The following is a 12,650-nucleotide window of genomic DNA, read 5'->3' as shown; positions in this document are numbered from 1 at the left end:
AACGTTGAGCGAAAGAAGCCTGACCCAAGAAGTAGGTAGCGTAACTGTTAAGTCAGGAAAGGAGATGATTGCCATCAAACAGACAGTGATTTTGTTGGCAGAGAGGAGGAAGTCCTGACCAGGAAGGGGAACTGGTAGGGCTTCTGAAGTGTTGGCAATGTTCTTTCTTGACCTATGGGATGGTTTTCTGGATGTCTGCTCTAGAATATTTGCTAAGCCTATTTATATGCCTTATTTTATACACTTTATGTGCCATTTCTCACAATAAAAAAAAGTTGGGGATTTGAATGGGGAGAGTTTTCTGAGTGTTGAACCTGGGCTTTACCAAAAGTGGGAAGGAACCCTAAGTTCCAAAAAATCCATTAGTTATACATTTTAGAGCAGGAATAGTCCAGCAGGTGATGTCAGACATTTTTCCCATCATCAGACAAGGGAGATAAAACTGCCACAGTGAAAGAGGAGGAGGCTCCAGGATGGCATGACAAGTTTAGATCCTGTCTGGATCCCTGAGAAGTGCGGCGTTCTGGAGTGTAGGAAGGGGAAGAGGCAGATGCAAAGAAATAACTGTTGAGCCTGTTTGCCCAAGGATCCCGTTTTTCCTCCCCTCCAAGCCTTTGTAACATGCTGTACCTTCCTGCTTAATCTTACCTATCACCCCTTCACCTAGCTTCTATCTGTCTTTGAAGACTCAGCCCAGAGGCCCTCTGCTCCAAGAAACCCTAGCACTTGCCCCCTCCTTTTTAAAAGCTGCCCATTCAACAGTCAGGGTCACATGTCCATCTCTACTCTCCACCCCATGGACCTTTTACCTTCTGCAGACAAGTGACCTCTGCATTACAGGGTGCCTGACTGGTCTGGTGCTAATAGTCAGGGCTGTGGGCTGGACAAGGCAGAACTGAGAAGACACTGCAGGGACCTCCTCGGACAGAGCTCTGGAAGGTGCTTTCCTTCCCTGAGATTCCTCCCTTTAGTGGCTTTCAAGTGGGGGAAGCAGGGAAAGAAAGGAGTTTGCCTCTGAATTGGGACTCAGCCTATGGTCTCATTCAAAGTCTTAACCTAGCCTCTTCCCACCACACAGAAATGAGTATGGCAGTTATTATCAGTCCCATTTTACAAACTAGGAAGCTCAGACCCTGGGAAAAAAATACTTTACTCAAGGGTAAGAGAGGAAGATCTGGATTGCAAATATTGGTCTCTGCAGCCTAGGGTCTGCCTATAGACTTTTGAGGTTAATACTCAGGAATTACTTGTTCAACAAAGCCATCCTTTGTCTTCCCAGACCCAGGCAGACACAGAGGCTGCCCTCAAGTATGGAAATGCACAGGGTTTCCAAAACATTGGATAAACTTGGGACAGGACCAAAAGACAAGGAGCCAAGTGTTTTGGGCTAAGATTTATTGTTGACCAGAGCACTCAACAGCCAAGGTACTAGATAACCAGCCCCCATGCAACAAGCTCATCCTGCAGCCCAGGCTTCTAGGCTGCTATCCTCTGCCTTCTACCTCCTCTTCTCTGGTTCTGCCACAGCCCCTGAGAATCAGAAATATGCAATTCAGCAAGTATGTGGGGAGCATCCGTTAGGAGTGGTCAGCAGCTACAGGGGCTACTGTATCACAGTGTCCTGGTTATCTTTGAGGGGCTTATGGCAGAGAGGGTGGAGAGGAGTCCAAACCATCCTGGGCTCAGGCCCAGCACTGTCCAGGAGGGTTCATTTACCTTTCTTACTCTTCACATTCACATTCATTGATTTGGCATGTATTTTACCAAGGCTCCCTATGGGCTGAGTAAACTCCTCTAGAAACAGTGGTGTCCACTTCTAGCTGGCAATGTTCACCAGTCTCCAAACCCCTGACCAGCAAGACCTAGTGCATGTAAACATAGACTGCCACCAGACAAGGATCCTTGAACAAATCTATCCTTCCACGGTCCTATGCCTGGAATTTTAAGTCTGAACCAGCCCTGGGAATGGTCAGTTCAGAGGCCAATATCCATCCTTAGCTGACAGAACTAAGAAACTATGACTTGCTCTGAACATCTGCCCCGTGGAAGAGAATTACAAAGTGGCCATAGTCTGGCCGTGGCTTGGGTACTCAGTCACTGAAGGGGCACTCTCCCTAACGTCAGGGCACCTTGCAAAGATACGAAAACTTGATGAGCCTCATGCTCCTACCAAAATCCAAGAGGCCTCCCACACTGCCTGCTGGGGCCGGGAAGCAGAGAGAAGTCAGAGAGGAGACCATGAGCCTCAGCCTACTTCTCAGATTGATTTGTTTATTGACTTGACCATTTCTTAGAGTTCCAGTGCCAAGAGCTAAAGGCCTGTGCTAGCCATAAAGAAGCAGCCCACACATCCCAAGAGCAGCTGAAACCAGCTCACCCATTTATTTGACTGAGAACATTAAGGAGAACAACAAAATTAAACAATCTTTAATAAAATTCCTATAGAAAACTCAGTCACAGGGTAAATATTCGGTTCTCTTTTTCATGTCACTGAGGATTGAGAGCTCCCAAAAGTCTTTGGAGAAAAAGCAGTAGTTTTGCTGGATATTGCCAGTACTCAGAAAGAGCATCCATTTACACATTCAAACCAGTAGTTCTTATTGCACATATTAACATTATTTGCCATCTAGCACCCTAAATGTATGGTACCTCAACAAATAAATTAAAGAATTCCATGTGGCATGAAACCATTTCAATTTGAACTAATATCCTTGAAAAATCACATTATTACAAGTTTTAATAAATACAGTAAGAACAGCTGGCATTTTACTAAAATACTGAATTTTAGGTCTGGAGATGATTCCATAAATAGTTTCTTTTCATTTGTTTTCTGTCTTGGATGCATTTGCTCAAGTATTATGCTCTATGAAGTGAACTCTTTCATAGATACCATGTAAAAACTGAAATTACTATGTGCCTCATTACAGAAGCAACTGGAAGAACTGGATCTCATATAGTTAACTAAAAAAGTAACTTAGGAAACTTAGGAAAAAGCTCTTTTTGTAAAACTTTAAAACACAGATGGAAAAAAAACCAAAGAAATGTCTTTTTTTTTTTTTTTACAGAACTCCCACTAGAAATTTTATAAATATATATGCAGCATATATATTATATTTGCCTCACGAGCAGATTTTCACCAAGTCTGGTAGGAATGATGCTGTCATGGCAGATAAATATCAACAGAAGAGCTAATCTTTCCACAGATTTAAAGATTTCTTTTGAAAAATAATCATAATTTCAAATTATGTTATAATTTATAGTTGATATAATTTAAAAAGGGAAGAAAGATACCTTTCTTTTAAGAACAACTACCAGTCCCCATGTGTGGATAAGTCGGCTGAGTGATAACACTTGGTCACAATACAAAAAGAAGTATTTACACCTTTCTGGAAAAGTACCAAATACTTAAAAAAAAAGAAGAAGAAGAAGAAGAAGGAGAAGAAGAAGACAGAAAACAATCTCTAGTAGCATTCTTCGGCGTGCAAAGTCAGCAGGAAATGATTATCCATTATGTTGGGAGTTTTCATGATGAATCTTGGAAGCATTCAATAAAGCAGAGGGTGGTCATTGGGGATTGTTCAGATTAGGTTCTGTGGGATGCCTTGGTCTTAATTTAACTGAGTTCCAGGATTTCATTCCCTTTATAACATCTCTGGCAGGGTCGTGTTCAATTTAGTGCAAGTGCAAATTGAAAACTAAACAAAACCAACAAATACATTAGGAGCAAAGGCTGATCATTAAGATCTGTAGTCTTTCCGAACTGTGTGGGCCATCCAGTTTACTTTAGTAGTCCAGCTTTCCCTGAGTGCCTCATCAAATTTTTGCTTAAATTGCTTGAGTGCTTCTTCTTCACTCTTCCCTAAGGCAAGAGAGTCCTAAAAATGAAAGGGAAAAAAAAAATCTTATCTTATATATCCTCCACAGTGACATGCAAATGTCAAAATCTCAGCCATGCCTCCCCAGCCACCATCAAGCTGTGTGCCTCATGTTCTTATTTAAATGCCTTTTGTAGGATGAAGAATGACAAAAGGTAGGGTGATAATATAATATATATATATATAATATAATCTCTGCCAAAGGGTTTTTGAAGATGAAATTTAGGATTACTGCAAGACAATTACTCAAGCTGCTTGTCACTGCCATTCCTGGGTAAGAACAGTCTAACAGGAAACGGCTTTATTTCATTCCCTTTGAACATTTAAATGAAATAGATAGGTATAGTTGAGCTTCATGCCTACAAAGTCCAATATACAAAGAAAAGGGGTTTGTACCTTAAGATACTGTATATCCTTGACTGATGTGAGCTCAGGAAGCCCTGCAGTCAACATCAGTGCAAAAAGAGTGATGAAGAGATTCCCGTGCCGTCGTAGAATCAGATATGCATCCTCACAACACTGGCGGAAGCTGCAGTTGATGCAACAAATCACAAGAACATGGTATTAGAGAGGAGAGCAAATTTCATGAAGGCAAACAAGAGAGACATATCTAGACTCCGTATGAGCTGGAAATTTTCTCCTGAAGGTTCATTTCTGATTTTTTAAAACTCTTTGAAAATTGTCCCAAGAATAAAATTTACATAGACTAAATCTAGCTGTCTAAAATCACACACACTAAATTGAAATTCTAATAAATGGCTTACTCTGTGCTTTTTAATTCTCTGAGACCCAAAAACTAGTTCTAAAACACGTGGTAATTTATAATCCATGAGGATTTCTGAACATATTTGTAGATTCTAGATTTGTAGCCTAACTCCAGAGACTATTTCTTTGATCCCCCCCCAAGTCAGTATCAGTGCTTCTGCATTGCAATTCCATATCATCTTGCTTTCCCTCTCTCTCCTCTTAAAGATAGTTTTCAAAAGGACCATTCAATGCTATCTTCCTAATTTTGCCAAAAAGAAAAATGAACACCCAGAGGTATATTCTGCAGAAACTCAGGCAGAACTACAAATGATAACAGCAATCATTTGGCAAGCACATAAGTATGAGTTGGTCACATCATATAACTTAACTCTAATTACCGTAATAGCCCTAAATTTTTAAAATTTATTTATTTAGGGGCGCCTGGGTGGCACAGCGGTTAAGCGTCTGCCTTTGGCTCAGGGCATGATCCCAGCGTTATGGGATCGAGCCCCACATCAGGCTCCTCCGCTATGAGCCTGCTTCTCCCTCTCCCACTCCCCCTGCTTGTGTTCGCTCTCTCGCTGGCTGTCTCTATCTCTGTCAAATAAATAAATAAAATCTTTAAAAAAAATTTATTTATTTAAGAGAGAGAGACTGAGAGCGAGCTTGCGGAGGGACAGAGGGAGAGGAAGAGGAGCAGACTCCCCACTGAGCATGGAATCCTGACATGGGGCTCGATCCCACAAAACTAAGATCATGACCTGAGCCAAAATCAAGAGTCGGATGCTTAACTGACTGAGCCACCCAGGTGCTCCAGAAGAGCCCTAAAATTTAATTACTTTTGTCCCTATTTTATGATGAAGAAACAAAGACAAGAAGACAAGTAATGTGCTTGGATACCTACAAGTAGTAAGGACTAGATCAGAGATTACAAAGTTCTGAACGCTGGCTCCCTTAGAATGAGAGCAAAATGCCTGTCCCTCTCAGCATCTCATTATGAAATGTCTTAATAGTTTCAGAGAATTTTCTAGGACAGATAAATAGCGGTATACTATTGGAATAAAACACAGTAACTTACTTCAAATTTCTAGATTCCGTTTCTCCACTCTGAACCAGAACATGGATCTGACAGGCAAATTCCCCAAAAGCCCCCAGTTAGCACACTAAATATTTCCCTGATCTAAATATATCTCAGTTAAGAAATGCTAGTCCAGCTAGTCAGATGAGAGAATGTCAGGTATGTTTTATCCATGACATGAGGGCAATACTCACCGGCCAAACTTCTCTGTGTTTCCTGTTTTTCCTTGTTGAATCACATGAATGAAATCATAGGTAAGAATAAAAGGCACCCGTTCCCTTTTAATGCCAAATTTAGACTTGAAATTTCCAAGAATATGTCCAAAGTCAATGTGGAAGAGCTGGAAAACAAATGGAACTTAGCTTCTCTTGTTTCTCTGGTTCCAAAGAGAAAGGCAAGATCTCAGCAGTCCTAGGCCCCCAACACTACACTGATCCTCAACTGAGCCCCTTTCTCACTCTTTTTATTGACATATATAGTTGATACACAATAATATATTAGTTTCAGGTGTACAACATAGTGATTTGATAATTACATACATTACAAAATGTTCATGAGCCCTTCTCTCTTTTCAAAGACTATTGGGTCACTTGGGAAGAGTGTTTCTAACACTCATAGATCTTTTACACTTAATAATAACCCAGACCTGATATTAAACTGCATTTACCCAGTGGGAAAGACAAATCTTTAAAAAGTCAAAGTAAAAAAGAAGAAAAAGAGGGGCGCCTGGGTGGCGCAGTTGTTAAGCGTCTGCCTTTGGCTCAGGGCGTGATCCCGGCGTTCTGGGATCGAGCCCCACATCAGGCTCCTCTGCTGGGATCCTGCTTCTTCCTCTCCCACTCCCCCTGCTTGTGTTCCCTCTCTCGCTGGCTGTCTCTATCTCTGTCAAATAAATAAATAAAATCTTAAAAAAAAAAAAAAGTCAAATAGTTCTATGTATCAAACTATTTTGGTCAATATTTCTACATACGGAAACAACAAAAAAAGTACAGTCTTGCCCCAGCAGCCCTCTCAACACCCTTAGTGCTACTATTTAGTGGTAACTTCTCCCCACTCTTTCATGGGTTTTTCCTCCATTTTTTAAAAATGGTATGTTTATACTTATTTTTTACCTCCTAGTTTTCAAATAAATTATGGAAGGTAAAGACTTAGTACTTTGTGCTGATGTAATGCTATACAACGAGGCACAGTATATCATAATTTCTGGTCAAATCAACACTCCGTGTTTACACTCTTCAGGCTATATAAATACATTTCAAAGCTAAGCCATGTGGCAACAGTAAACTATGACTACATTTCCTTTTTGCCCATCTTTTTCCTTGACAAAGCTTTTTTTGGCTTAGTGTTTCAGGAGCTTCTCATTAATTCTTCCCCAAATCTTTTTTTTTTTTTTTTAAGATTTATTTATTCATTTGAGAGACAGAGAGAGTGAATCTGGCGTGGAGGGACGAAGGAGAAGGACAGTCCCAAGCAGACTCCCCACTGAGTGCAGGGCCTGAAGTGGGGCTCAATCCCATGACTCTGAGACCATGGCCTGAGATGAAACCAAGAGTCAGATGCTCAACCGACTGTACCACCCAAGTGCCCCTTTCCCCAAATCTTATATTGAAAGAATATGTCGTTTTAAATAAGTACAATAACTTTTCAAACATTAGACAGACAAGTGCTTATCACCTAACTTTAAGCAAACAAACCAATGAATATATGAAGCAGATGGTATGTGAAACGAGGGATGGGAAATAAAGGGAAAGCACAAAGACATAACTCTGAGAATCACTAAAGAATCTGCCTGAATTGCACAAGAGACTGGGCTGTATGTAAGTAATAGCATCACCGAGGCCCTTGGCAGACTCTGGGGAGCAGCTCACCTGGCCGGTTTTTTTGACCATGATGTTGTCACTATGTCTATCACCAATCCCAAGGACATAAGAAGCTACACAGTAGCCGGCACAGGACAAGGTAAACTCCTCAATGGCTCGGTCTAGGTCATCCCTGAAAGAGAGAGAGAAATAAATAAATAAATAAATAAATAAATAAATAAATAAATAAATGCAGCAACAAAGGTTTTCCGTCTCCAAAAGTATGGGATGAGACCCAATTCACACTTCTGCTTCCTTTTTAATTGTGAGTAGAAAGGCAACACAGAGCTGCTAAAACCCTATGAGCAGAACATTCTGGAGCAGCCAAAAGAGGGAGGATGAACACTGCAGAAGAGGGCAGAAAGGAGTCAACAGGAAGACTCAAAGACATCAGATAACTGGACCTCAGCCATTCAAACTGATGTGTCCTGGGGACTGAGCTTCATTGGGGTTGGGAGTAAGTTCATATGCATAATAACAGAGGAGACCATCAGCTTTGCTAGCTGATACTGGGCTTTAGAACATTTTTTGGTCAGTTTTGACCTAACACTAGAATTCCATGTTTAAGAGTTAAGTTCCAATACTTAAAATCACTGACTTAAATTAGAAGTTGGTAATACAGACCCTTTAGAGACAAGGTCTTAAGATCGAAATATGAAAACTAATTCTCACATACAAGTCCTTCGGTGTTGACAATGATAAAATATATATCTGACTTTTAAGTCATTAGCCAAATATACTTACAGTGTTTTCCCCTCACTGTGAAATTCCTCAATTGTATATGATTAGGGCTTTCCCAACATAGTAACCATTAATAACACAATTCCCAGCCCTGTGGTTTTTTTTTTAATTTGGAGCAATCACAGTCTACAAACTCATTTACTTCTATTGTAAAAATCTACTGAAAACTTACTAAGTTCATACATTCATGTAATTACAGAAGTTGACACATTCAAAAAATTATTTTAAAAATTCATAAATTCTTAGACTGTAACTACTACAAGGCTCTGAAATTTGATCTAGATAAAGGAGAATTTAATGCTAACCATCTGTGAGACTTTAGGAAGGCCTATTTGTCATTCTGATCTAACCTGAAATAAAGCAATAAGTAACACTAACATTTCCTCTAGGACACTGATGATTCTACTTGAAAAAACAGTTATTTGTCTGGTTGTTTGTTTAGAAGAATGATAAACTAACCCAGAATTGTATTCTTTAAGCCAGTTCAGAAGGGCATCTTTGTTGAAGGCTGCTGCAGCAGCCACGTTGCTACTGTTCAGCTGAATGTCAGCAATTGTTTCAGAGGTGCTCACAACTTCAATGAGGCCAGAGCGGTCTCCTGTTGCTAAACAGCCATAAGGCAGCATCCTGAAAGGAGAAAAAAAATGGGCATAGTCACATGTATATGTTATCCATAAAATGAAACTTTAACAGAGTAAGTTTCTTCTTTGATTTTTAAGAAGTTTTATTACTATTGATACCCTCGCCATTTTTGTCCTATTGTCATATGGAAAAATACAAGTTCTATTTTCTGTTGAGGGGTAAATCTCTTGGCCAACAGATAATATAGTTTACTAGAACTTCAATGTACCAGCTAAATGTATAATCTGTTATCTAGTTATTCTGGTGAAATATTCTATCTGTTTGTGTAGATGGACAGAAGCATATCAGAAAAGAACAGTTTTTTATTTTTATTCGAAATTTTGGAGAAGGGAACCACCCTTTATGGAGCACCTAATAGATGCCACACAGCAGGCTAAGCACTTCACACATTACCTTGCTTAATGAATGGCAACTCCATCCTTGCAGTTGTTCAAGCCCACAATCTTAAGGTCACCTCTGACTCTTTCTCTCACAACCAGCATTTACCTGTCTTGAAAATGTGTACTTAAGACTTCTCTGCCTCCACTCTTCCTCTAGCTCCTACCCTAGACCAAGTCACCATCAACCCTTACTCAATTATTCAAGTTTCCTTATTAGCCTCCCTGCTTCCACATTTAAATGCAACAGCATTATAATCCATTTAAAAAGTATGCATAGCATGTCACTCCCCCCAATCAAAATCTCTGCAATGGCTTTCCACCTTAGCGTGAAAGCCAGTATGCCTGCCCTAGCTCACAAGGCCCTTCACCTTTCCTCGTATCCTTCCCTTTTTCACTTTATTCCTACTACACTGGCTTCCTTGCCTTCTTCAAACGTATCAGGCACAACATTACCTCATTCCATTTTCCTGCCTAGAACATCCTTCCCAAGACCTCTACATGATTTACTCCCTTATTTCTTTGAAGTCTTTACTGAAATGTTTCTGTCTCAGTGACAAATTCCTGATCATCCTATTTAAAATTACAGAACTATCTGTGACACAATACTTGCTATCTCTTCCTTGTTTCATTTTCCTCTATAACCTCAACACTATCCAGACATCTTGTACATTTTATTTATTTGTTTCTTTATTGTCTCTCTCTCTCCACCATTAGAATGGGAGTTCTACCAGGCAGGGATGTTTTGTTCCCTGCTGTATCCTCAGTGCCTGAGAATGCGCCTGGCACAAAGCACACACTCAGTAAATATTTCTGAATGAATTGACAATTTTAATAACAAAATCCCTGTAAGGTAAGTTCCCAGTTTTACAAATAAGAAACAAAGTAATTTGCAAAAGGTCATACATTTAACTAAGCTTAAGATCTAAGACTTAAAACTAGGTCTGTGTGGCTCTAAAATTATCTTTTAAACACAACAGTCTCTAGACTGTATATAACAGTCTCTAGATCTGTATATAATAGATCTCTAGGCTGCTCTTGTGTAAAATAATTTTTGCTAAATTGATAGGTAGCATTTTGCTCTGAATTTCATTTATACGATCCCTAATAAAAATAAATATTTTTCATGTCTCTTTTAGCCATTTTAAGATTTTCTTTTATGACTTACGTATTCACATACTTCCCCTATTTATTAGGGTTTTAAAGTATTTTCCTTAGTGACTTATATGACTTCTTTATATATATATATATGATCTATATATATTTTCTTCTTTTGGTTGTAAATATTTCTTCAGTTTTGTAAAAACTGTGTTATCCTTACAGCAACTCCAAACTAGAATGTTGATACCTTGGGAAGTTCAAATGAAAGATGACTACAGAAAATGCAATGGATGGGATTCCAGGACTCAATAAATATATGGTTACAGCTATGTGCCATGCATTGTGTTTGCTGCTGGTGATACAGAGAGGAAAAAAAAAAAAGCAGTCCTTGCTCTCACTGAGCAGACAAGGCACAAATCACAATGTGCATGTGATCTTTGTATGAATGAGAAATGCCATGAGAACATGTCAAGAGTTAAGAAAGATCTCTATGTGGAGAAAGGACAGCAGGGCTGGAGGAAAATATAAGGGAGAATACAAAAGCAAGGTGAGGACAAGAAACAGTGTTAGAAAGACTATGCAGGGCCCTACAGGTCATGTAAGGGCTTCTGTCATTCTCTTAGAGGCACTGAGAAAGCTTTGAAGGACTTTATGAAAGAGGGCGTGTGTGTGTGTACGTACGTGCGTGCTGGGAAAATTTATGAATGTATTACTGTAACAACCCAATAAAAGAGCCAAATTTCATTAAATAATCCCTAAATTTCCATACAACCAAGAATTCAATTATTTTATGCCTCTTTTAGGCACTTTCCTAGTTCTAATAAGGCTGGGAGAACTGTCAAACTACATGTTGGCAGCCTGATATACCAATAGACTGCTTTACATCTGAGTAGTTTGTGGGTTTTTTTCCCTCCTTTTAAAAAGTTACCTTTCAATAAGAAAGGTAGCTTGGAGCATGGAAGCTTTCCCAACACCCCTGTCCTTCTCGTGACACAACACATGTGAGGTAAACAGTGCACAGTTAAACTGCACTTTGGCTCACTTTCCTGCTTCTCCTCCCACCTCACTTGCAGCCAAACTGGGCAAAAATCCAACAACTTCCTCTTCAAAAGCATGCAATGATAAAAGCATTCAATGTCTCGAGGATGAAACTCTCACAATGGGAAGGAAAAAACATCCTTGTCAGACAGACAGTTTGACAGAAGTCAAGCTGGGGACAAACTCCTGGAGCCCTGACCATCTTACATGGGCTCGATTTGCACTCAACTTCCACACTTCTTAAAAGGCTCAACAACAACTGGTAATATTTCCCTTCCTTTCTCACACTCTCTGACCCAAGGAGCAATTTGTTACCTTTCCATTAAACAAGAATTAAAATATAAATTCTACAGTGGAGGGGATGGCAGCCCCATAACCCTACTCTCAATGGGTATGTAGAAAATTTTCTCTGTCCTTGACTCTAACACATTGACCCAAATCGGAGTGGTACCGGGGTCCCTTGCTTCTAAGGGAGGAAAATATAATTCCTTTACCTAACGTTTGCATTGCTTCCATCTTCTTCCTTAATCCTTCCAAGATTATCGATACAGTGTTATTAAAGAACTGTTAATTAGCACTCTTAAAAGGGAAGTAAATCCCATTAATGTAATTCAGATGTAAAGTCACAATGAAGACAGCTGTCCAAAATTCAGGGGGTGGAAAAGGGCTGTCAAATCTACCAAAGGTCAGACAGATTTACATAAAGACGACCTATGAGACTCGACAGGAAAGGCTGAATACCTATTATTTGTTGACCGAATAAGGTGAGAGTGTTCTAACACACTGATGGCTTATAAATGTTCTAATTTAACATGAAAGATACCAAGAATATTTTTGAGACATGAGAGAAAAATGAAAATGAGAAATACACACTTTCATTCATGCTAACAGGGCACTGTTATAAGTAATAAAATATTCTGGTCAAAGTAATCAAGTATAGAAGGTACCTGAAGATTTAAGACTGAATTTAGAAGAGTGTGTGCTACGTGACCGAGCTTAACCTGAACAGCTGGCCAAAAGAAAAACAAACAATAGGAACACTGGAACACACATATTTATAGAAACAGTGAAAAAAAGTTTGGTGAGAAAAAGGTATTCATTTAGAAATGAACCCAAAAGAATTAAAGTTCTACATATTTTAAAAACATGGGGTCAGAGTACAAAAAGTCAGCAGAGATCTCACTGAACAGAC

General features: G+C 39.5%; 1 protein-coding gene across 4 annotated transcripts in view; it reads right to left on the bottom strand.

The window, feature by feature from the left end:
* Positions 1 to 2,352: 2,352 nt before the first annotated feature.
* The window catches only part of PIK3CB (phosphatidylinositol-4,5-bisphosphate 3-kinase catalytic subunit beta), a 201,602-nt gene continuing 191,304 nt past the window's right edge, over positions 2,353 to 12,650 (bottom strand). For 3 of the 4 annotated variants that reach the window (XM_040636757.1, XM_040636756.1, XM_040636758.1), the window contains exons 20-24: positions 8,760 to 8,927; positions 7,569 to 7,692; positions 5,895 to 6,040; positions 4,272 to 4,404; positions 2,353 to 3,875 (exon numbers count right to left, since the gene is read on the bottom strand). In XM_040636757.1, the coding sequence (XP_040492691.1) occupies positions 3,738 to 3,875; positions 4,272 to 4,404; positions 5,895 to 6,040; positions 7,569 to 7,692; positions 8,760 to 8,927 (709 nt within the window). In that variant the 3' untranslated portion in view covers positions 2,353 to 3,737. Of the gene's footprint in view, positions 3,876 to 4,271; positions 4,405 to 5,894; positions 6,041 to 7,568; positions 7,693 to 8,759; positions 8,928 to 12,650 lie in introns of those variants that run through there. The other variant, XM_040636759.1, reaches the window with a different exon arrangement.

Source organism: Ursus maritimus, unplaced genomic scaffold (assembly GCF_017311325.1).
Source record: "Ursus maritimus isolate PB19 unplaced genomic scaffold, ASM1731132v1 scaffold_20, whole genome shotgun sequence".
Lineage (NCBI taxonomy): Eukaryota > Metazoa > Chordata > Mammalia > Carnivora > Ursidae > Ursus > Ursus maritimus.
This window is presented reverse-complemented; position numbering and strand designations above follow the sequence as displayed.